General features: G+C 43.8%; 1 protein-coding gene across 8 annotated transcripts in view; it reads left to right on the top strand.

The window, feature by feature from the left end:
• NFIB (nuclear factor I B) overlaps window positions 1–26,435 on the top strand; it is a 255,948-nt gene that overhangs the window by 204,101 nt on the left and 25,412 nt on the right. For 3 of the 8 annotated variants that reach the window (XM_075559923.1, XM_075559921.1, XM_075559924.1), the window contains 3 exons: window positions 8,518–8,702; window positions 12,872–13,037; window positions 16,451–16,533. In XM_075559923.1, the coding sequence (XP_075416038.1) occupies window positions 8,518–8,702; window positions 12,872–13,037; window positions 16,451–16,533 (434 nt within the window). The remainder of the gene's footprint in view (window positions 1–8,517; window positions 8,703–12,871; window positions 13,038–16,450; window positions 16,534–26,435) is intronic. The other 5 variants (XM_075559922.1, XM_075559925.1, XM_075559926.1 and 2 more) reach the window with 3 other exon arrangements.

The raw sequence follows: 26,435 nt of genomic DNA, 5'->3' as shown, positions 1-26,435 counted from the left end.
GAGACAACCATGCCACCCTGGGAATCATGGCCCCGTCAGGTTGACACACAGCCATGTCAATCAGTCTACCTTTGGTCAGCATGGCACTTGCACACATCTTCTTAAGTCATACGTAATCTCGAAATAGAAACAAGTATACACCGTGCTTGTGTTTAACTTGATACAGCTACCATGTGCACATAAGAAAGCAAAAACAATTGTCATGCACACACATATACACAATAAGAAATACTTGTTGCAATGATCATTCTGGTTTCTGCAGCAGGCCACATGATCGTAGTTGGCATTTCTTGCTGCCATCAAGGCATTGCCAACTCAGGGAAACCCTACAGGACAGCGTAGAACTGCCCCGGTGAGTTTCCAAGACTGGAACTCTTCGTGGGAATAGAAACTCCCATCTTTCTCCGGAGGATCAGCTAGTGTTTTCGAACCGCTGGCCCTGCAGTTAACAGCCTGGTGTGTAGAACTACCTTATTCCCCCCAGTCATTTATACTCTCGTTACCCTCAGCCAGCACACCCGCCCTCTGGGGTGACCCAAACTTTCTTCACTGAATGGTCTGGGCCATTTGTAGTCGTGTTGGAAGTGGGTTTCCGTAGTCGCCTTTGACCTTAATCACGGGGCACGCTCGTGCTAAGGGTCCCCTCAAGGTATTTCTTATATTCCAGACATGCTCTTCGTTACCACCCTATGTCATGTCAGTTCGATTTCCCTTTCCTAATCAGAATCAGTCACACTAACCAATATGGTAACTCCGTGCGTTTTTTTGTTGTTGTTGTTGTTTGCCTGTTGATCCAGCGGCATGAGGAAGCCAAAGTGAGTGGCATTCCTAACATCCAGGTCAATAGAAATCAGTGTTGTCGGAACCTGTTGCAGATCCAGCCTCCTCTTGTTCTGGCCCCGCTTCAAACAGCTTATTGCATTATTGAGTATATAGATAAATGTAGCACACACAAATGTAGCCGCCGAGATCCAAAGAGGCCCATCAAGTATTGTGTCTCCTTTCCAGTGGCGAAAGGGATCGGATATAACAACTTCTCCCCCATTTTAGAAGGAATATCTCTATAGGTTCCACACCACTCAACTCCTCAAAAATGCCACTAAGGTAGAAGGTGCCTGCCTACTTGTCAGATTAATCTCTGACCCTGTAGCATGCAAATGCCTTACCAGTACATCCAGAGTCATTGGTACCTATGTATTATTAGGTCTAGCCGACATAATCTCATCAAAGTAACGTGAAGTCTTATTGAAGGGAAGGGTGATCCGTGCCCTTTAGACTAAATGATGCTATCAGGCCGGAGAGTTGGTCCACTGCTGAGGTAAGATAGTACAGGTGTATTACTGCCCTTGCCAGATGATTGCAACCTGCTTCTGGTGTTCCTGCAGCCTTGGTTTACTAAACCACGAAAGACATGCTTTTTCTTAGCTCTTATTCCACCTGTCAGGTACCAGTGTAAGGATTCTGCCAGTTGCTGTCTGAATTCCAATGATTCATTCTAGAGCTAGGGAAGTCATTCCAGCCTGGCTTCAGGGACCCACTGGACCCCATGTGGGCAGGGCCTGAGCCAAGGCACCATTTCATTCTGGACCTCCACATACCCTCCTTCTGCCTGGTGGGCCACCGTGCTGTTTTGAGTCTCCTGGAATTAGTGTCCGTTGAGAGCTAATTTAATTGCAGCAAAGTTTGATTATTTCCTTTTGCTGAATGAACGGTCACTCCTTTAAGAGACCATGGATCAAACAGTACCATTTTTTGGCAGTGCAGTGGGGGTCCTTTTGCAAGGATAATTGTCCTCCCCATCACTCATGGGGCACTGGCTCATGTCTGGGACATGACTTTCTAGTCTTCTAATTCTAGAAAGACTGCCATTCACATTGAATTTTTCCATTTTGCCATTCACATCATCACATCGAATTTTTCCAAGTGCGCAGATCAAGTAAACATCTGTTCCATCTGTTTGACTCCCAAGTAACACCACGGTTACATAGCTGTCACCAGAAGCCCCTGTGACTGTTGTGATGACGTTGGCTCTGTTGTCCAAAACGGTAGCCCCTGCCTATCTTGTCTCTGTGGATAAAGTGACATCACGTGGCCCCGAGCACCATGAAGCCAATAAGCGCCATTATAGTTAGAGATCTTAATGCAGGACCATTTCCACTCTCCACTGTGTACAGTCTTAGCAGTTTTCAAGGACATTCTGACGTCCTTTACAAATTTACTCTTAACTCTTATCGTAAAGAGTGTATTCGTTGGGCACCTCAGGGGTAAGCCTATAGGTTCAACCTGATCAATCCGCTGCAACATGCCAATCATCCTGTTGGATACCCACTTACCCAGTGTACTAAGGCGAGTCTGGCACTTCAGTTTGGTTTAGTATAGGGCACTATTGAATCTGTGCTTCAGTGGAACAACCAGACGTGCTATTAGGATCTTTTTGAACCTCTAAAACTGAATCAGTATATGGAGAATCTTTGCTTAGTGGGCCCATAGTAATAAATCAAAAGGTACACACACAAAGGAACTATTTGGAAGAGCGTGTCCAAGATCTCTGTCTAGAGTAGTCTAGGAGATGCCCCAAGGAAATAGCAGGTATGGCTTGGTTTACACACGACTCAGGACAGAACTTAGTCCCACTTTAATCCTGTAACAGAGGACCTCCCGCCTCCAAATGGGACACAGCCATAAGGTTCGAGTCCAGAATTATAATATCGCACATAAGGGACCGGGGCTAGAATGGCCCTATTGATGCACTAGACCTCACTTGTACCATTATAGCTTTGCCTTAACACCCATTCCTATACATATTCCCTTGATCTGTTTATGTAAGAATATTCAGCTTAGTCTTTTGGATTATAACGTAAACTCCTCCGGAGTCCCACTTGCTGCTTCATTTACGGGAGCTCACTGAGAATTAAGTGTAGTTATTGGCCTAGCAGCACAAATGGGTGATGGGGCGGGTCCTGGAAACATTCAGCAATGTCTTATGTAATCTATCTCAGGCGATGGCCCAAGTGTCCATCTCAGCAAAGACACTTCTGGCATAGTTCGGTTAATCTTATCAAATAGGACTGAAAGGGCTAATGGCTTTTCTGGAGTGGATCGATTAGCAAAGATGTGTAACCTCTTCGGGGGCTTGGGGGGGGGTGTTGTTGGCAGGAGTGATGCAGTGGAATGTAAGGGCCGCCGCATGCCCCCGTCTTCCTGATTGGCTGTTTCTAGGTCCCAAGTCCAAGTTTAGGATTCCGTTCCTTCCTAATCAATCATTTAGCTTCAGACAACACGCAGGTTTGGGAATTCAACTGGCATTTGTAACTCAACTACGCTTCCAATAAAACTCTGAGCGTTTTTTTAAAGGCAATTCAGATTTGTTGCAAAAAGAAATGAGACTTTTTTTTAAGGCCACAGCAGCAACATTCCGATTTTTTATGGGTCACTTGCACAGTGATTCTGAAGCCCGGGACCCACTTCTTTCTTTCACCACTTTGTTAGGTGACACTGGGACCACACAGCCAGCTTCCTTATATTTCTCATCCTGACAACGTGTTAGAAAAGTATCCAATAGCAACCAACCCGAGCCTGTTTCTCACAAATGCTTCATCTATTCATGGTGTTTTGCTTATTCCTTTTGCCTCCTTCCTCAGTGCTTCATTACCCCTTTCCCCTCTGGAGGCGTAGTCACCGTTGCCTTTGAGACTGGCCATACAGGAGGACCCATTCAGAAAACGCAGTCTTTCCATTTTCCCTCGCTAGAAGCGTACTCAGTACCAGCCAGCTTAGGCTGGGTCCTCTGGGGAAGCCGGCCCAAGGGAATGGCACATACGAGTATGGATTTGGGAAAATCCTAATTCCATGCATCAGATTGGAGGCTTCTCCTAATTTATGTGGCTGTGGGGACTGAGAAGCCCACAGTCACCTGGTCCGGCAACACGCTGTTGACTCAGGGGGTTACAGAAGTGGGTGAATCCCAGAATCAACAAGTCAGATGACAGGAACTGGAGGTCAATGATGTCAAGTCAGATGCAGGACAAAGCAAACAATCATAAACAACACTCCTTACATCAAAGTAAGGGTGTGATTTGAATAATGGAGCGACTTGAATAAAGGAAGAATGTGACTTGATCCCCTCCACACTAGTCTTGCTCTGTTAGTGTGTAGGGTTTATGACACAGACCATGAACAATAATTGCATCATATCATCAGTACATATTAGTCACATGAGATCCCAGATTACAGGCAATGACACCAGGCTGGGTATTGTGGCCTGGCCAATTTGGCACAGTGGCTGCCATCCGTAACACTCGGTACAAAGGTAAATATGAAAGCATTGCTGCTGGGGCTCCAGTTTCTATATGCAGGGCTTATTCCAAACAAAGGTTAATTAAATGTTTCTTTGCAATTAATGGATGGCTCCACATACATGTCTTCCTTCTTTGGGTCTGATGGTAAAGCAAAATGATTTTGAGGTCAGGGTTAATATAATATTTTTAAACAAAATAAAACTATTTAAACAAGCAAACATCTCAAATTATTGAAGCTTGGCAACAGTCTTATAGGAATGCTGTCCCACCTAATATGACAGTTTTTAGCTAGATCAGGCATATTTTAAGGAAGGTTGAGAAGACCGTCAACCTCGATCAATGAAAATGCTTGGACCAAGTCCAGAAATGGATAGATAAAGGCCGGCATCTTACTGATGGTGTGATGACTCTGAAAGTGGGATCTGCCCCTAGTTCATCAGAAAGTGGAGCCTCAGAGCAGTGCTTTCTTATTTACTTTGCATTGTGTCTGATGACTAACGGTATGTCCCTTTGGCCAGGCCACGAGCCCCAATATTGTACGGTTGCCCTCAATTAGTGGTTTTTAATTTAAGCAAAGATCTTAGCCTCCACATGCTTTTTACTGAATGGGTACCCAATGCATTGCACAGAGATCAAAAGATCTGAGACCCCATCAGTCCTTTAAACAAGATAGAGGTGAATAAAGGTAATTTTCTTAAGTGAATTGTAACTGGGACAATTTCAGCCTTACCAGTATGATCCAGAGAGCAAGGTCCAAACCAATCAGTGATTTCTGAGGGGACTTGCTGAGTCAATTAAATTTAAGGTAGAGAGGTCAGATTAGGTTGTCCTGGTAACTAAATTTAGAAGAGGGTCCCAAAGGGGGAATCATATTACAGTGTTCTCTAAACATGCTGATCATAGAGGTTTATTAGTGAGAAATATTAAGAACATTAACAATCGTATTGGTGAGAAAGAGACCAGGCAAGTTGTGCCAATGACTTTTTCTCCATCACGACCCTCTTTGAGGGCAACAAGGCTATCCTGTGGGAAACAAATGTTTGTTTTTGAGATTTTGCCCCATCCACCCTCCAACTCTGGTTTTGCCCCTCATATGTCTTCTTGTTCCGCAAACACAAAGAACATTTGCAGGACTATGATCCTGGTCCCTGGAGCATGCCCAAGCTGCCATTTTGAAGTGGTGCGAATTGAAGATCACAGATATCTACAGGGGCGGTTCAAGCTACCCAAACACACTCACCGCCATTGAGTCTGTCCTGACTCAGAGTCATGGGAATTCTGCCTTCAAAAGGTGGCAGGCCAGTTGGAGGATTTGTTGTGAGATAGTAACTTCATATTTGGGGGGGGGGGGTGTTGTTGTTGTTTTTAAATAAAGCATTCTATAATCTTGTAGCAGTACTTTTGGACTTCCTGTCACATACTGGAGCTGTTATAGATGCCTTGTGAAGAACAGACAGTTTATGGCCCGAAGGGATTCCTAGTCTGGAAGGGAGATAGAGGGCCAAGTCATTGACTAGGCACCTCCTCTGAATTGAACTAGCTATTTGCCAGAGATTAGATGTGTGGAAGGGGTGTGCTCTGAACTGAAGTCTGAAGGATGAGCTCCCCGCACAGAAGGAACGATACGGTAGGAGGCAGGGCGTTTCAACGAGAGTAACTTGCCTCCATGTCTGAGGTCCTTGCAGGAAGGCATTGCCCTCTTCCAAGGACCCACCGGCTCCTTGGTATGCAGGGAAGGAGTGGCTGGAGGTGAGGCCAGACGGGTGAGGAAGGCTGAGGCATTTGGATTTTATGCTGCAGTTAAGCCCCTTAGGACTCTTGGCGGACCAGTTACTTGGTGCGTGTGATTTTAAATAAAACCATTGATAGATGAGGGAGAAAGCAAGATGAGGGAGAAAGCATTGATAGATGAGGGAGCCACAAGGTCAGTTACAAAGCTTGTGCCATCATATAATCTAGGTAGGAAATATGTTCGTGCAAGTATGTACGCATGGATAGGGGGATTTTCACATAATGGAAGGCAACATGTATTTTGCTTCATATTTTTTGAGGGACTAGTGTGACTTATTGAGCAGATAGACATCTTGGCTTCCCAGAGCTGCCATAAAATACACAGCTCAGGTGGCTTTCAAGAACAGAGAGCAGGAGTCCTAGTGCAGGGCTGAAGATTGTCCTTGTGTCTTGTAGCGCCTGGTGGCCCTGGCCTTTCTTGACAGTCTTTGACTTATAGTCGTGCTTGTCATTGACCCTTGCTCTCGGTGTGACTCTCTGTTCTCTGCTCTTAGAAGACACCACTCGGAAGGGATTTGGACCCACCCTCCTTCAGTATGGCCCCTTGTCGTCATTAGTAACATCTGCACAGAAAAACCCTATTGCCCCAGACAAGGCCACACCCACAGGGGCGGGGCTTGGCATTTCAGCCTATCGTTCAGGGTGATGACTCAATGCATAATGATAGCTACCTGGATTTTGGATTGAAATATGACATTCTATCAATCCAGCTGCAACTCATTCAAGCAAAGTGCCAGAGTGAAGGACGTGCGTTCCGATGCGATTGGTGCCAGTGCACTTTCCTGCTTTTAAATTCTATCCCATCACCTACACGGACTCTTGAGAAGAGAATGCCCCCAAAACCCAAAGAACCCAAGCTGGAGCTGGAGCTGCGCCCTTGAAGGTTTATGGACGGATGTGTGTGGAATTGGTTGAGCTGAGCTGAGATGAAAACACTAAAAGCCAGAGTCCAAAGAATCCAATTTTATGTAGATGCTGATATTGCCTTAAAGTATACCTTTAATTGTGTGTATGCCTTAAATTAATACTTCAAAGTGGGGGGGTGTCTGCTTTAATAAATAATATAAATTTTATTCTGAAATGCATCTCTTGGTGGGTTATGCTCAAAATTCAATGTGAGAAGAAATGGAATAGGACGCCCATTTGGAATGCATGCTGGTGCTTTCCCCCAGGGACTGGGGATTCCAGGCATCTGTGGTTGGCCCAGAAGTCTGCCTTCCAGCAGCCATTGCTGGGCATTCTGAGGAGGAGTGTCCTGCACACTCCAGGGAGTAAAGTTAGGATCACAGATGTGCATTTAGGGATATGGAATGAATTTCTTACACCTTCTAAGAAACTTTCGTTTAGGAGCGTTAAAGCCTTTCAAAAGTTAGATTTTGAACAGTGTCTTTATTTATTGGTACATAACCTCAAAGTTGGAGAGAAGGCATTCTAAAAGATTTTATTTTATTAAAGTCAGAGAATTCAACTTTACATACTGTTTGGTTTGCTAAGATGTCTCATGAAACATAAAACATTCGCATGTTCCTTTATCTGAGCTAGAAGAAGTAAATAGAAAACGACCACCTTCACATCTACATGTGTTGGTTGATATTCTTAGTCCGTGCCTATATGATTATTTTCTTCAACGTGATAGAGATAATGAACATATAGTTACCGTTTTTCCCCATCTTTAGAACTTGAGATATACTTAGAAAACGAAACAATAAATTCTGGTTATAATAATGCTGAACTGAAGCTCAGTAAAATGAAACATTATTTATAGTCTGTATGATTTATACAGTATTTTTTTATATAAAATGTGGTTTGTGGATAAGTTAAGGTTTTAATTTACATTTGCTTGGGCTTTCTCCTTGAATTTATTTTAGCAACATCTCTTAAGCTACATACAAAAAATAAGGTAGGATGGAAAGTAACTGTAAAGTAGGGCTCTTTGGGATTTAAAAGGAAATATTCCCAAGGTCCCATGTTGAATATTCATAAGCATATGGTTTAACGATTGTGACCTTATCCCTTATTAATTACTATATTTCCTTATACAGGACCATTAGCCAGTATTTATAGATTTACTTAAAAATTGAATGACACTTTGATTTCCATCTTAGTAGAAAATAAAAGTAGCCTCCACTCCCCGATTCTGGATTCTTGAGACCGAGAACTCCTAATGGAAGAATGAGGGAGATAGCACTCTGCTCAAAGAAATGTGTGAGCCAGTAGCAGCATACCTCCTACAAGAGAAACTCTCTGTAACCATTCCTGGATCTGGGAAGCAGGGTCGTCAGTGCCCCGCAGTGAGGTTAGGATGATGTTTGCTCACCGGGACTGGCACTGAGAACAATCGTAGAAGATAACTGGTGTCATCGGAGGATTGGGTTTAAATCCTGAAAACGCTAACCAACCGTGCTCCATCTTTTTCTCGCTTCCGCAGTCATCTCAACTCGAACGCCACCCCCACCGTCACCGTTGCCATTTCCAACACAAGCTATCCTTCCTCCGGCCCCAGCGAGCTACTTCTCTCACCCGACCATCAGATACCCTCCCCACCTGAATCCTCAGGAGACGCTGAAGAACTACGTACCTTCGTATGATCCATCCAGTCCGCAGACCAGCCAGGTAAAAACGTTCGAGAAAATAACTTACCGCCCGAGGGATCTGGCACGGGGCTAACTGTGGGCATGAAGGCTAGTCAGACGGGACGTCTGGCAGAGCGACAAGCTGTGTGGAATCCATCATCACAGGGTTCTTGGTGACTCACTCAGTTTTCATGTCAGTGTGGCTGAATGACAGGTAGGAAGTGTGTTGCCCCAAAGGGCATATTTGTGACGATGTTTTGGGTTTGATGTTTTGGGACACCCCACTCCCACCACCCACCACCCACCCCTCCCGGCTGAAGAGAAATCTATGTCGAAAGTACGCCGACAAGCAGGCTCTGAACTGGAGTTCACACCTCCGAAATACCTGGCTTGACACAGCGACTCGGTGCTTGTTTTAGGCAGGAGCAAAGTATGCGCTAAAATAAACACACACAAAAGGGCTTACTCCGTACAGATAGGCCAACTATTAGGCATTAAAGTCAGCTTTGCTAATGTAAACATTTTCAGTGTTTGATGACTACTTGAATATTCTTTGCACAGACATGACTACATTGAATAATGAGTGACAGTACTAGAAGCATCTCCACCCCCCGCCCTCCTTTTATAAACATTGTGCACTAGTTTCAGAGATTCATTCAAGGGTAGTGACTCATGGGTATTTCTCACTCACCAGAGATGCAGTTCCTTCTATGGCCAGGCCATTTCTGAGAGATTTGGTAACACGAGTAGGTAGTCTTCTTGCCAGTGCTGGGTCAATACCAATGATTGCCGTGGCCAATAGATCAGCGTTACTGTCCTCTTGATCTTACTGGGCTGGTACTTGGCTTTGCTCCTTCACCTCCAAGCCTGCTGTCCACTGCTGATTAGATCTTCTCAGGCTTTGGGGATGTTTAAAGACATTCTGCTAGCAATAGCACTCAGTTATGAAGGTGGCGGTTATTCGGATGTGCATCGCATCCCTGGTGCTGCTGCGGATGGGGCCTTAGGCTGCCACCACCCGGCCCGTGCCACTGAGGAGACCCGGGAGGCTGTCTACTCCTGTACAGATTTCCAGCCTCAGAATCCCGGAGGAGGATCCCCATGAATCAGAACAGACTCTTGGGTGGGGGGAGAGGGGGTTATATTAGTTAAGAATTATAAACAAAAGAGATGAAAGGGGTCTCTTCAGACTTCGTGTAATTGTTCAGCTGAAGCAGACGTTCCTTCTCTGATGCTGAAAGTTCTAATAACGGCAATTGTTGAGCTACTTACAAAGTTACCATATTTCTGGCCCCATGAACTGATCAACTAAACCAAGTAGAGGGTTCCTGAATTCTGAGGGCGGCGGTAAACCCACTGTGGGTGTTTTTAAAGAAAAGTTCAGATGCTGGAGGACCTTTGATGGGTCTAAATACTAGTGAGCTATCAGTAAAAGAAGGGGGCCTTCAGCTTTGACATAAAATTTTCTGTCAGAGCCCGGACTCAAAAGTCTCCTGCTCCATAGAGCGTTTTGCTAGACTCAGCTGGGAACAGTGCATACAAGGTCTGATTTTAATTTGTGTAGAATTTCCATGAATAACAAAGTCTAATTAAGGCATCCATTAAAAGTCCTTAACGTTAATTCAGTGTGGAAAATCTTAGAGTTCCCTTGGATTTTTTTTTAAACTGATGTCTTAATTAGGCACTGTTAGGGGAAAAATTATGCAAATTAAAATCAGGCCCTTAGTGTTATGCATTTCTTTAATTATTCAGTGCTTGTTTTAAGTACATTTCAATTTCTTTATAAGTTAAGAGGGCATATTAGGTGATAATCTGTCTATATTGTTCTCACTTTTTCTTCATGTGTTCAAGGTAAAGAGTGACTTCTAAGAGGAACCGCTTACTCTAAAAAAAAAAAAAAAAAACAACAACCAAGAAAACAAAATACCCCTTATCAGGGTTCTGTGTAACGAGTACTGAGTGAGAAAAGCTGTTCAGATACTCCATCGGTGCACTTCATTTTGGGGTGCACCTCTCCCTTTTCATACCTGCAGTCAGAAAGTTCATCTATAAATCTCCTTACAAGGGGAGAGTGGAACTTCATCTGTTCAAATAAATAGAAAACGGAAGAAAAACCATTTCCCCATTTTCCCCTGACCCCCAAGTTTCAAAAACTGTCTCCGCACGGGTGTGGGAATTCGTTGTCTTGCCCTTTTGTTATAATCAAACGGAAGAAACTTCGGTGCTTGTGGGTGGCGATTCCCTGCCAGCGCACACAGCTCGCAGTCCCGGCAGGCTGTTCTCCGCTGGGGTGGCAGTGGTTTCTAGTGTCACTCTGATGCGTCTCCTCTTCCCACCCTCTCAGGTAGATCTGCTCAAAGAGTGTTTACGGAAACACTGTCTCCAGCAGCGTTTCGTCCTACGGAGTGCTGAAACGCAATCTTTCTTTTTTCGGGCGGAGGCTAGGTAAAGCAGTCAGGGGTGACCAGGTCTGCTTTCGAAGCAGGCTGCATTTTTCTCTTGGAAGCAAGAAACAAGAAAGAATCTTTGTACTGAACTTCACCTTTGTTTTTGTGGGAACATTATATCTGCATTGATTTTTTTTTCAGTTCTACCTCAACCCCATCCCTCCATCTTTCAGAATAGGGCTCTTGGTATTCAATCTTGTAAGCTCGAGATACGGAAGAAGACCAGCATCCGCTCACCTGTAGTGAGCTCTTCCTCCCGTGTCCTCCAGCCCTGCACTCATCTCGGTGGCTAGTCAAGCCGCTCGGCCGTTCGGAGATGAACGGCAGTGCTGCTGTACACTTTATAGTCAGGCACCGTGCTGTCGATGGAATGCTTGAGATCAAATTAGTGGAAGACAGAACTCTCCCATAGGTTTCCACAGGGGAAACCACGGTCAATTTCCCTGACGTGATGTTAAATACCTAAAATTGCGCATGATGAATCATCAGGATATTCAAGAAGTCCACTTTATTCCGAGAATAAATGAAGCAGTCTCTGAGGAACTCAACCAAAGACTCAGCTCATGTCCTGAAGCCGCAGTACTTTTTCTTGCTACTCACTGACCATCCTTTCTCTTCCGAAGCGTCTGCTTGTCACTGGGGTGCAGGCATTCGGGCAAGTGGTTTCCTTCCCTTGGTCCTCTTTGCTTGGGCAGTTTAGATGATAGGGACGAACGGTTTGTGGAGAAGAGAGTCCCAGCAAACGGTTAGGAACCCAACTCTGGAAAATCTGAAGAGGGGCTTAAGGAAAAATGAGCCTTCTCTGTTTAGGAAATGTAGTCCAGCATTTCTTCCAAGATGTTGTCTTCTAGCACATCGATTCCATTTGTAACCAGGGATTAAGACATAGGTTGGAAGGTCTTTTCTGTCCTTGGCCAGAGGGACTTCTGAGTGAATCCCCACACATGTCACCAGTCAGTAGTGGACATAGTTCTCCATGAATAACAATGGAATTGTCACTTGGATCGAGCTCTGTTTCACTTCGGGACGTTTTGATTTACTCTCAAAAGCTTTTACCTGTAGGAGTAAGCCAGCCCCAGTTCAGCATTGTCTATCGTTGCGAGGAGCTGGAGTTTTCATTCTCCTTCTGTCTGCCTGCATAGGTAAATCACCACGAGTTCAAGGGGATCCTAGACTCTAAATGGTCTAAATTGTGTGTCTGAGCCTGCTTGCCTGTGAGAGAGAGCTAGAGGTTTCTGTATGCCCAAGAATGGGCCTTGCGGGTAAACAATCGCATTTGCTGGGTGCGATCTCCTGACAGGCTTGTCTTCCCTTCTGTCAGCATCCTCATCACTGAGGGAATGCTTTTCCCGGAAGCCCAAACCCTCGGACTCGTAGAGAATGAAGAGCAGAGCACAAGAAAGCTCTGGGTTTCGCACTGCAGCCACCTTCTGCCAGGGCTTCCAGTTCCAGCCTTGCGCTAAGCATTCACATCTTCACTTGAGCTGTCTAAACACCAAATACAAAAGGACCACGTGGGCCCGATTGTCCGAAGGGTGGTAAAGACCAGGGAACTTAGGGAGGCTGCTTTGAAGATGAGACCCTTCCTGAAATGCTGTTGATTCTTACGACTACTAACCAGTGGCTGACCGCTCCTCCTGCGACTTGAAGCCGCGGGCGCTCGGGTGGCCGAGCGGAGTGAGCAGAGTTGAGGGAGTGGTTGGACAAGATGACTGACTGCCTTTGGGATTGTTTCACCTGGCATTCTGTTTTTGTTTTGTAGCTTAACAGCAGTGGTCAAGTAGTAGGGAAAATGCCTGGCCATTTCACTCCTGTCTTGGCACCCTCTCCCCATCCCAGTGCAGTACGGCCTGTGACCCTGACCATGACAGATACTAAACCCATCACTACATCCCCTGAAGGTGAGGCAGCTTCACCTACAGCAACCAGTAAGTATTTCTGGAGGAAATGAGAAATGTCCATCGAAGGTGCCATTGGATGTCTGATCCAAGGTGGGAAACACAGCAACTTTTCCAGCTACCCGACCAGATGGAGATTTCTCATTTGTGTAGAACTGGCAGGCATGCCTGGAGCCCGGCTAGCGCCTGCTCTCTCTTATCAAATTCCAATCAGTGCATCCCGTTTGATGAGGGAGAAGCTTACGTATTGGAGTAAACAACAACTGCAAAAGTAATCCAGCCATGCCTGCTTGTTCAAGGTGTACATCTAAATTGCACTGGAATAACATAACGCAGTGTACACGGGCTTTTTGTTAATCACTTAAAGAGAGATCAGGTCATTGTTACTCATTTGCAAATTCCTATAGAAATCAAGTGCCTTTCGGAGAAGGGCTAAACCAGTTGCCCCTGTGAGAGAATTGCATGTTTATGTTAATGGGGATTATGTCATTGGTAGAAAAGGTCACCGTACTGGGTGCGGGTAAGAGCCCTTCCAAGCTCAGTGTCAGGCACACCTAAGCCACATGCACTTTCTTGATCTGAGAATGAAATTTTTTCTTCTTTTTAACTTTTTGATCATTTTGCCTATCAGGGTACATCAAACCCTGCACTTTTTTTAGCCTGGCTGTGACATTTTAAAATCCAGCAATTACACCAGTGCACTTCCCCCTGAGCCAAATGGGCTTCCATCTTCATAGAGCACCTACCCAAGTGCCCAAGGGATGGTTCTCAATGTGCTTCACCCACACTACGAGCTTCTAAACTGGAGCTTGTGTGTACAAGTGGGAAGTGGCATGAGCTGGGCCCCAAGAAGGAGACTTCAGCATGCTTCCTGTCAGTTGTACATATTTCTCACGCTTTCCCCCTGCCCACTCTAGTACAAGAGTGGTGCTCTAGAAAGATCCATGGTTTCGTAGCTTCTTAAAGACTAGAAAGGACTCCTGTTTACACCCCCCCCACTACCACACAACGGTCAATTCTCTATATGTGTACAGTGAATCCAGCTCCCATCCCCTCAAAATTCATGAAGTCCTCTAGACTAGTAAATCCATAATACCTATGAATAATCATTACTACTTGTAACCTGTTTGTTGTTGGAGGATTCTGTACTAGTAAAACTACCCCTGAGAGCCAGTCAATAAGACTGAATGAAGTTCTTTTGTTCGAAAGTTTAACTCTGTACATGATAGTCACTAAAACAGTGTGTTACAATTTTAAAAGTGCTATCATTTATTCTGTAGGCAAACAAAGCATTTTAAAGCAATTCAACAACAACAGATTGGAAAAACACACATACACAACACACTTTTAAAAATGAATGCAAGACTACCATGCAACAAATGATTAAAACCTAACTCCAGAACCTTCTGGTGCTTACTCTCACATAGTAAAATTAATAGAGGAGATTCAGGGAAGCATCTGACCCAAATAGTCCTGGCTCATTTCGAGCTGTCGGTGAATTGATTTATGCTCATGCGCAGGTTGATCAGAAAAGGGTCAGATCTATTAAAACGACACAGCTCAAAAGGACTATGCTGATTGTAAGGAATCCTGGTGGTATAGTGCTTATGAGTTGGGCTGCACACCTCCAGGTCAGCAGTTCAAAACCACCAGTCTCTCCTTGGGAGAAAGAAAGAACTTTCTACTCCTGTAAAGAGTTACAGCCTCAGAAACCCATAGTAGGGGGATTCTTTCCTGTCCTACGGGGATGCCATCAGTCGTAATCGACTTGATGGCTGTGAGTTTGTTTTTGGTTTTTGGTCTTGAGTGTACAAAGATGACTGTGTCTTTCCACTTTGAACTCTTAAGTAAATGAAATCTAGAGAACAGCTTTCTCTTTTCTATAAACACAGTCTCATGTAACTCCATCCCTCCAGACGCCAGTGATAATGAGAAATGGTCATTGAATTGACAAATCAATAAAATGCAAGCAAGCCGAGAGGCCAAGCCAATCCTTTATCATGGAGGCCACGGCAGAGCAGCACAGGGCTAGTGCCCACTCTCTATGGGTGACACCCATTTTCACGGTTCCCATGCTCTCTGATGGTTTCCATAAGCCTGGGGAAAAAACCCAAAAAGCCAAAACGCAACTTTCCATTTGTCCTGCTGCTGACAGCTACCGTTCCTGGAGCTCTTGTATCAAGGGTGATTAAAAGATGGAGTCTGAGCCTCTGCAGTGGTTGTTTGTTTTGCTTTGTTTTTATGAAATTGACCTTAAAAAAATCCAGCTACCTCCATCCCTCACACGCACATGGCGAAACTAATAAATTGATTTTCTTAAAAAGTCAATTAAAATGAATATCTGGGTTCCTCGTTAATCATTTCAAACAAAGCACGTTAACTTTCTCCCGAACGATAGATGTAAGGTATAGAGTCCAAATGCAGTGCCGCTTTTTCTCACACGGGACGCCGGCACTGCACAGGGCTGGGCAAAAAGAGGCTCGTCAGATGCATGCATTTCATAAAGAAAGGGCAGCTCTTAATAACTGAGAGAAGCTTTTCGTTCACAAAAATTCACTCTGTACCCAAAAGCACTTGCACCAGAAAGCACTTGCAGGGCGAGACCTTAGCAATTGAAACATTTTTTTTAGTGATCACCATAGGCATTTACTGCCTGGTGGCAAAATCTTTTTTTTTTTTTTTTAAATGCCATCAGCCCCTTCCAGTCCCAAGACATTGGGTTTCATGTGCTTATGGAAAGCAAAAATGATTTTTATTGGTTTATTTTTCCTTTTCCATATGAATCATCAAACTTCAGGTCATTTTCACATCCAATGCAACAGTCAGATCCTTCAGGCCCCATCCTACAACTGAGGATGGGCTCTCGCCTCACGGTAGTCCTGCTCGATTTTCTGTCCTCTTAAGTGAAGCAGTTTCCATTATTGTCATCAAGCACATCTGTGTAAATCCCACTATTAAAAAGAAAACACAACAAACCCCAAAGACCGAAACGCAGCTTTCACTTTGTCCTGACAAACTTGTAGATAGTCTGCTGGTACGTTCAGGATCACAGACCGCCATGGATGAGTCCAGTATTTGACAAGCAATGTGTGGGGGAGAAAGGAGAACCGGGGAGAATGCCTTCCTGTTCAGCCATCCCTTGCTACTTCCGTAGGACCCTAACCAGAACACACTAGTGAGATGGCCATAGCAAACACTGGGGTGTAGCTTGCTGGATCAATTCTTTCTGTTGGGGGTAAACTGGTTGATGGGAAGTCAACCACCATCTCTTTTTTGGTCACTTGCTATACACTCAGACAAAAGAGAAGTGGAGACACCCCTTCCCCCCACAACCCCAATTTTTTTTGGTTCCAAATCCTACTTCTCTGGGTTCTTATACATGGACAGGGTGTTCGTTCTGGAGTTCACAATTTTTATCTTTGTTTTTGTTCTTCCTTAATCAGCCTACACAGCCTCAGGCACATCTCAAGCCAATCGATATGTGGGACTAAGCCCAAGAGACCCATCCTTCCTACATCAGCAACAGGTGGGCACGCTTCACCCAGGTGTAATGGGGTAGCTCTGCTTCCGCACGGGCTTCTCTCCACGCTGCCTCTCGGCTCTGGACTCAGAAGGGGGTTCGTGGGGCTTACAAGACAGCAATCGATCATTTTCATTTTCCGAAACAGCTTCTCATTTTGCCTTTGTTTCGCAACCTCTCTGAATAGGGTTTCTCAAATTGGCTTTTGTCCATTTCCATCTCTGTCATCTGTGAATGTAGTATTTCCAGCAAAGGGTATTTTTCCGTCTTCTTGACTAGTGAGGAGGGCTAGCTTAGTTTTCAAAGACAAGCGCTGAAGTCTGATTTGAGAGCCAGTTAGAATAGAGGCAGTACATAGTTTGCATTTTTGAGTTCTTTCGTGATTTCCAGATGTTTTGCCCATCATTTCTGCGTCTTAGTCCAAGAAGATGAGTTTTGAAGCCAAGATCTCAGGCGACACATCCTTCCTATTTCAATCGGTTTAAATTGGTTTACTGATTTCAGATGTGATAAAGCACTTTTTGTTTTGTTTTGTTTTGTTTTGGGGGTTCTGCTCTCTTACATCATTTATGTTTCAAGTAGCATTTTACATTTCACATCTCATTAATGCTGTAAATTCAATGCAAATGAAGTGTTTACCCAAACTGTGAAATATACAGCTCAGATTAATGGTGGCTTATAAATAAATTAGCCACTGTAAAAAACATGGGCCACACCAGTACAAAAATCCCAGGAAAGAATCCTCAACACTTCCGAATTTTAAAATATTGCATGATGCCGGTATTAGGCTCTCACGTTTTGCTATAGCAGTTGGCAGTGAATGCCAGGCACCGTGACAGCGGGAAGAGTAGGTTATAATGACAAGAGGTTGGCATGAACTAGCTTGGTTTTCATTTATGTGTTGTTTACGTATTGCAGGGCTGGATGACTTTTCATAACAGGACTTCAGACAGTTTGTTGCAAAATTCTATTATCTTTTCGTTTCACTATTTCCATGAACTTTTTGGAGCCCGCTTGTACATGCACTAAAACTGTAGGGCCTCGTGCCTGCTTCTGTCGTTCTTTGCAGACTTGTCCACAGAGCGCTGCTTCTTGTGGCCACTTTAAATGTGCTTCCCAGCCCAGCTTGGAATTCCCAAGGCCTTCCCAGTCGCTGGCCAAGGTGGCCGAGTGCATATATTAAAGGTCACCACATGCAGAGTTCAGAGAAAATCATAAAGATGATAGCTTATTCAAGATACTTGACATTTTGCCAGTTTTTAAAAAAGCAAGACAAAACAAAACAAAAGAGTGAGAACTAACTGAAAACATCTGTACACAGTTATGAAAATACCAAATAATAATTAGTGGTTTTGCCAGCCATTGGCTTTTCAACATATTTCTCTGGAATGTTGCTTTTTTTTTTAACCTCTAAAATTGCTGTAATATGAAATGTGTTATAATTACTATAATATGGTTCTGCTTGACAAATGTATGTGTTCATTGTTTTTTTAAATACATGTAGGGTATATAGGTTTACTTGTTCTTTTAAAAATCACTCCACATATTTTGAGAAATATTTTTGTCGTGGTATTTGCATTGGTCTTTATGGCATAGCTTTAATTTCTAGTTAAGTTTTTAATTCATAAAAAAGTGACTCCACTATTTAAACCTTTAGCCCCAACCACATTGAGAAGATTATAGCCAATTCTGTGTATTTTGAAGCAGTCTTCTCCTCTCCCCGCCCTAATCCATGACAGCTTTGGGCACGCATGTAATTATGATCACAAAACAACAATTAATTAAAAAAATCTTCTCCTTCCACATATCTAAAGATAAATCGGGACAACTGAGCTAGCCTATGAATCTTAGTGTCGAGTGCCGAGCAAATCTTAACAGAAGAAAATGAGTTGCCGAACTAGCAACGGTTTTTCCAATGAAGAACAGCCCTTGTTGTTGAAGCAGGCAATGCCAAGTGAGGACCGACCACTTGGGACAGAAATCCGTTTTGTTCTGTGACATGTGGTTGTGAGATGGGATGTGCAGCGACCCTCCGCAGATTAAGCTGTGCGCTTCGTAGCCAAGGAAGTAAAGCTCAGTTTTAAACATGGCGCCATGCGCTCTCTCGACAGTGCTACTTTTTGAGTCAGAGACGCCCAATCAGGCCAAATTCATCATGAGCAACAGTTTGGAGATGTGCAGAGAATAATTTTCATGTGCATATTATATGTTCCATGTATGTTAAGCTAAGGCACCAATTTAAAGCCTGCTGCTTTTCTTTTCTCATTTTGAAAAGTATCATGGACATGGCATTTTGTGTTGACTACTCAGGAGGTCAGAGCCGAAACAGAAATAGTTTGAAAGACTTGGGTGGAGTCTAGGTCATCCTTGGCTACAGCAGAAAGGAGATTGATTTACTGTGTTCTTTCATTACTTTACAAAGATTTAAAAGAGACCACGCTTCTGGAGGCAGGTTCTAAATGCATTTCGTTTCAAGCCACTCAATGATGAATGAAAAGGAAAATCAAGGGGTACATGAAATAAAGGCAATCCATCATTTTATATTAGCGAGGAGAAATTCAAAATGAGAAAGGCAATGGTTTTAGTCCGGGAGCGGTCTTTTAAACATTCTCCATCGCCTTTATAATACATGACCCCTTAAGAATAAATATTGTCACCAGGTACATTCTTCACTTCGCTGGCAACTGTTTTATAAAGATTTATCCGTTTCGGTTATGAAAAGTATTGATGTGCATTGTTAAGTGGTATTATTTTTTCCCTAGAAAGGAACTTTAATATAGCCGACATAAATTAGAGTTAACAATAAATTTTAAATGGTTGAATAATTTTGACTTCTTATAAATCATCTTTCCATAAAATGGCACATGTGCAGAACTTTCACTGGGCCCCTTTCTAATTCCCAAGGATGGTGACATTCTTAAACATCGATAGAAAATACTGGAAGGACCCTCTAAATCTCTTGTCAACGTAGTCAATTCCCACCGCCAAGTAGGAATTTGCCAAAAGTAAATGCTTTTGTGCCCATCAACCTGGCGCCCATGCAGTTGTTACTAGTCATCACACAACCTGTGCTCCTGCTCATCATGGCTGTAGCTGATGAACACTGGTTGCAGATTGCCTTCAAATTCTAGTTGGGGTCCCCCCCCCACACTGTAATCTCATCCATCATTATAGGTATGTTATCTCATTTCAATCTTAATAATGAAATCCTGTGCTCATGGAGAATACTTAAAAAAGTCGAAGGCACAGCAACCGATAATTTCCCATCGAAACTAGTCCCTGTTAACCAGCCACAGTCATTAGCAAATCAGAATGGCATTTTAAAATTGCCCTGTATCTTTTAACTCCGTCTTGAGAACTGTCGGAAGCTACTGCCTTGGGAGTCAGCGCTCAGTGGACGCAGCCACTTTTGGCAGGGGGAACATCTTTCCATCAGAACTTCAACTGGGGCTTCGCTGTTCTTTCACTCTTCTAGTGGAAGACGGTGTGGTGGGTGGAAGAACCGTTGGACGTTGCTTCGACAAGCAGAGCTCTCAGTTGCTGTCGAGAAATGTGATTTTGTGGTTTGGAGTTCTTTCAGAAACGTAGAGGACTTCCACTCCAACTTACCTCCCAGGAGCTTAGTGAAGTGCGGTTTCCTCTCCGCCTTGTCCTTCCTGAACACACTGGGTCTGTGCATCACCGTGGGCGATGAAAGAGCCACATCCCCGCATCGTCTCCTTAAGAAAATGCACAATCACTCGCAGAGTTTGGGTGGGGGTTGCTTAGGAAATACAAAAATGATTCTATAATCCTGTCTAACAATTGAAGTATAACTAGGTAATGGGACAACTTAGTTGACCTGACACTTATTCCATTAGCTAACCCCATAATTTTGCTCCTTCTAGACTCCTTTCATTGCTGTTGTAGAAAGTTTGGTGATACAAGAAGAGGGCCTAGTGAATTGTCACCATTATATTTGATTATGGGGTCCTAATAAGATCATACAATTTTACTTATCACACATTAATACAGACATTGAAAAACCTTATCACAAGGTGAAAATCCAAAAGTTTGTAGCCAAGATGCTTCTTGATAAATAGAAAAGGGTAGCTTCAAAATAGCGCTTGAAGTGCATATTAAATTTTGATACCCAAGATTTTTAGATAGGATCATGGAAGGTAACGAAGACAGCAAAGTCAAGTGAGCCGAGTCTCTAAGATTGAAGGCATTATCTCCATAATCCTGAAGTTACCATCTACTGACTATACATGCACCCAGATTAGAGCTAATGAATGTGTGGCCTGATAGCTCAGGTCTTGCACTATTGATCACACTTGCATGGTTTTACTGGTGCTTGGGCTTCAGCATGTGACATCTTTTGCATGACTATGTAACCCTTTAACTACCCTATCAATCACTGGGCTATTAGAAGTCACTCCAATGTTGGGGTTTTTCTTGATAAACATTTTTTAGCTGCGGGGAGAGGGGAGGAAATAAAATTTTGGAACTAAAATTTTGAAGTTTTTTCCTAACACTGAAAATGAACATTTAAAAAAGAGAAAAACCTTATAAAGGCATTCCACCTGAAGGTTTTGAAAAAAGCTCAACAACTTCTTTTAACTAAGATATTAGTTAAAATCCCTTTATCATATCTGTTCTGGTAAATGGCAAAGCCAAATGTTGGCACATTAAAATCACTGGAAGAGTAGTCTTTTATTCAAGGCAAGCAATGGAAAGGCCACAGCAGGACTATCAGCTTAGCTTTTCGTAGAGTCAGGAGGCAGGCTCTCTCCACGGGCTGTTCTGGTGGTGTCTGTTATAAATGACAGCTTGACGGAAATCCCTGTCGCATGGCGTCTCAGTAGGTATGGACATGGATAAGAGGTCCCTTTTCACATACGCAGGCTGGAAAGGAAGCAGGGCTAAAGGGAGTTTCAGTCAAAATAACAGCCATGCAAGTGTTTAACTTTTTGGTTTACTTTTCTTAAAACAAGCCTTCCATGATCCATCTTTTATTATTAGTCATTTATTCACTCATCTTTTCCTGGTTAGAAAAGAATACTATCCGATGGGCTATTTCAATGCAGGTGAAAATGAAATTATGTCTAATGGAACCGTGCGCTTGAAAATCATGGTTATAGAGATCATTTAGCCTTGAATATTCGTGGGCTACAATTGAAGGATAAGGTAGTTTAGGAGCCATGGCAGGTCAATTGGTACAGTGGGTGAGGCTCAGAGATGGGAGTCGACGCCCAGGAGTGCTCAGCGGACGTGAACAGAGCATGTCTCAGGTTGGGCAAGTCCTTCAATCTTGCTCTACTGTGTCCTTATCTTGGAAAGGAAAATGATGAGGTTGAACTTCACGATCTCCCAGTTCCCTTGAAATTTGGAGATTTGACAAGCTAGAGTAGCTTCCTAGCAAAACTTTTACTTTCTTAGTAATTCTCTTGTGGCTGTGGTCAGTAAAGATTCCCGGTGGTGATGTGGTGCGTGCACTTGACCGTGAACTGAAAGGTTGGAGGTTTAAGTCAACGCAGGGCACTTTAAAGAAAGACATGGCCGTGGTGCAAACCCTAAGGCATGAACAGCTTTGCTCTCACAATGGGGGGTGGCTGGGAGTCAGTTGACTGACAGCAATTCGTTTTTTTAAATGTTTGGGTTAGCTCACCAACTATACATACCCATTCCATCCAATTCCATTTAATATCACGAAGCATGCACTTCAGAAATGGCCATGAGATGTCTTTAAGACACTAGGACAATCTGGAACGTTTCTTTTCTTTTTATTTTCTTATCTGGAAGTTGCCTTTTATCACACAAACGTCCTTCTCAGGCTGGTGCTGGTGCAGTGACCGTCAGATTCACTCAGAGCTCCTGTGATTTGTCCCAGGGCCAACAGTAATAGTAAAATAAAATTTAAAAATCCTACGAATCGAAACATTTCCGAATGAATACTGGAGTATTCCTTTACCCCTGCACACTTCCCATTTTAAGTCTTCTTCCGTGAGCCTGTCTGGAGGAAGGAATGAGGATGGAGCAGACCTATCAAGGTCATTGTATGCTTTAAAAAAAAAAAGTGAAAATGTAAATTTGCCTGTGTTGATTACTCTGTTTACAACTTAATGATTTATTGGAACAATTGAAAACTTGTCATCATGAGGGACAATTAGTAGGACATCAGTCTGTTTACTGAGTCTAGCAAAACAGGGCATTTGGCTTCCCTTCTCTCTTTTGTTCTCCAAGCTGATTGTGGGACATTTAAGGAAAGTCCCTGTTAATCACTGTGGAGAGCCTTGGGGCGAGCAAACAAGCCTTTACTCAGAAGCTACAAACGAGATCGATTCCTTGGGGCTGCCAGCTACTTTCATGATTATGTGAATGTAGTGCAGGACAGGATCGTGGCCCAAGTATGAGGTGCCTGGATTATAGGTCTTTCCCCCATGCAGCTTTTTGAGGGGGCCTCGACTGTCCCCGTCTTTGTTTGTCAGAGACGCGCTCCTTCGAGTGAGCCAGGAACCAGTTCTCATTCCACAGATTTTACGGAGCCCCCAGGCCCACCCCCCAGAACATCTGCAGGAGAAACTGTGCTTGGGTGCCCATGAGTTGCCAACGATTCACACGGGCCCCAGGGTGACTCAGTAGAACTGCCCCTTGGAGTCTCAGGGCCGTAAACTTTACAGGAGCAGATCACCACACCAGGTCTGACACCCGTGATGCCACCGGGTGAGTTCCACACACCAACCTGCTGGTCCGCAGCCAAGCCCTGACCTTGTGTCACCAGGGCACCTGCCTTTGTTTCCTGTTCACACGGTTTCAGCCTTTCCCCTTTGTCCACAGCTCTTGGGAAGAGAATCCTACTTCTTTCAACTTTTGTTTGACTTTGTGATTGCAGGCATACTTATTTTTAGTGTCATTTGCCTGACTTTTTATTTATTTTTTTAATGTCATTTTGCCTGACGTTTAATTTTATTTATTTTAATGTCATTTGCCTGACTTTTCTAGACAGAATGTACCTTCATAGCGGTAGGGTAGTTCCAATGAAAAATTAAAATGGTTTATGTTTGTGGGCAGTTTTGTGGGAGCTGCGTGCGTCAGATCTTCCCAAGAGTCTGGACGCAAGTAAGTCAGAAAGCCTGGCCACGGGGGTTTCCAGTTCCTACCTGCACACGCTTACAACAAACAAGCATGCTTCGTGTGCCTCTACAATCAACGGGTGGCTGCAGACAAGTTATCGCAGTCATACGCTTGGCTTAGTCGTGCCTTAATGCCTTGTTTTTCACAAAAGAATTCTTTTGTACCATGGGGATAGTGGGTGGGAACCAGTTTTTTAAATCAGTCAGGTTTACTACCAAATTTTTAACAAAACCCAAGTGGGCATCTTCCCCAAACATTGAAAGTTTGCAACAAGTTTGTGGAAAGTGATGCCCCACACAAACAAATAAACAACAGTTGTTAGTTGGATCAAGCATTTCAAAGATGCTCAGTCTTTATGAATGAAGAGACTGTGGCTTAAGTCCAAAAATTAGTGGCAGCAGACCATAGTGTTGCCATTGAGGTGAGCGCTTACTGCAGTGGGGATCTCACGTGCTTGAAGAGTCTCAGTGTTAAGGGAACAATTTTGCCACGGTGTGCTTTTGGGTGGTTGGGTGCTAAGAACATTATCTGAAGATCAACTGCCTCAATGAGTTTCCATCGCTCTCTTAAGCAAGATCAAATCAAATGAAAGCAACTCGGTGGACTGAAGTATACCTAGAGGCCTGTCTTGGATTTGATTGGAACGAGGTCCCATGGGAATGGTGGCTTCTGAGGGGACCTGCTGGTCCAGTTAAACTCAAGCAGAAAGGCCAGTTCAGTAGTTAGGGTGGCAGTTTTGGGGGCTTTCAAAGGATCAAGCCTGGCAGGTTTTCCTCCAAGGTTGCAGGACAATCACTGGGGCTTCTTGGGAAGAAGTTGAAAGAAAATCGAAAGTGCATGATGAGAAGAAGGCGAGGAAAGTTGTGTCCAGGCCCTTTCCTTTGTTGTTTCCCTAGAGAACACGGAGTCTGCCCATTTTTCGTGGGTAGGTAGGACCCGATCAGTGACTGATGCTGTAGTTTATCTGGCTTCACCAAGGCCTTTTCTCTCTGAACATGTGCATAACCTAAGCAGAGGGCCCCATGAGGCACTCGTTAATCACCAGGAGAATTCACAGTGCCTTTAATATGCTGGCATTGCTATACACTTACATATATTTATATACACCATATACACGTGTGTATCTGTACGGTCTGGGCCAGATTGCTTCTTACGTTCTAGTCTCCCAGGAAATGCACTGCCCTATGGGAATTTCACTGGGAAACATTACCCCATCTATCCTACAACCCTGACCTTGCCCCTTCAGGCGTCTTTTTGTTCCTCAGACAGAAAGAACATTGAAAAAGAACATGATTTGGGCCCCCTTGATAATGCCCAAGCTGCCACTTCAACAGTGTCCATTGGCGGGTGCAGAATCCTTTGGGGTAAAGGCTAGCGATGCCAACGCGGCCTGCAGGAGTACCTGGAGCATGGGCAGGTGCAGCGTGGGCTATGGAGATCAGAGAGGCTATTGAAAAGCAAGAGGGTCAATTTTGATATTTGTGTCTAATCAGGATGTCAGCGGCTGCATAGCAATTCCTCCTGACTCACACACGAACTGTTACAAAAACAAGAATTGTTCCCCAATTCAGCAGACTAAGTTTTTGAGCCCAATTCTGTACCTAGTGTTTTAAAGTTGGTTCTATTTGGAGCGGAAAATTATTTTCTACAGCATGATATTTAGTAGACAATGCAGTGTTGTTGAAACCCAGGATATTTTCCATGTAAATAAAGAGCATTACGTAGGGGCAACGTGTTAAAATAAATGTTTTGAAGCTGCGTTTAACAAGGAAAACCATTAACCCTTGAATGACCCAATCCTGACAGGGCAGAAACTGAGGTGATAAGCCCATTGAGTATTAGTTAATGCAAAATCTTTATTAGGAACACAGACTTTCATTGAGTTCCTCAAATAATCTGATGTATAAGTTATGTTTACCTGTCAACTAGCCTCTCTGGCAGTGGTTCTCAATCTTCCGAATGCCAGGATGCTTTAATACAGTTCCTCATGTTGTGGTGTCATTCCCCCCGCCGCCCCAACATAAAATTATTTTCGTTGCTACTTCATAGCTATAATTTTGCTACTGTTATGAATCGGGCAACCCCTGTGAAAGAGTTGTTCGATACCCACCCGCCCCATCCTCCCACACCATCCGCCTTGAAAGGGGTCGCAACCCACAGAGTGAGAACCACTGCTCTGTGGGAATTTTGCTGTGTCGGGACTGTTCGGCAGGCCAAGCACAATTCTTTAGAATTGTTTTCCATTCAGAGATCGATTGTGGAAATCTGGTGAATGGGTGATTTCTATTTGAGTTATTTAACTTTTCCCCACCTACACCATCACCTTTCAAATTTAACTTTATTAGAAAGTGTATTTATTGAAAGACATCCCATGAGGAGAGAGACTTTTGTCAAGTAACCTGGCCAGACTCAAGTTCTTTGCCTCCAAGCCGGTCTAGCACATTCTCTGCAGGCATTTTATAAATGTTGGAAATGTTTGTCCACATTCTCAATAGGCAATCCGGATTAAAATGGTAGTATTTTTAGTAATCAGAGGGAAATTAATGCAATATTAATGGGCACCCTGCTAATTTCTCTGATACTAAATTATTGCACGGTTTTAAGGTCATTTCTGTTTATGGAGGGAGGCCAGCAGCCAGAGGATAGACCGACAGCCTCTCTTAAATAAAGGTGAAGAGCGAGAGTGGGAATTTACATAAGAAAAGTGAAAAGGACCACTGTTGATCTGAAGTGTCCAGCATGTGGTCTGTGATAGCCCATTGGACACTCGGGAGAGTGGCCAAAACAAAACC

The sequence above is a fragment of the Tenrec ecaudatus genome, chromosome 10 (assembly GCF_050624435.1).
Source record: "Tenrec ecaudatus isolate mTenEca1 chromosome 10, mTenEca1.hap1, whole genome shotgun sequence".
NCBI lineage: Eukaryota > Metazoa > Chordata > Mammalia > Afrosoricida > Tenrecidae > Tenrec > Tenrec ecaudatus.
This window is presented reverse-complemented; position numbering and strand designations above follow the sequence as displayed.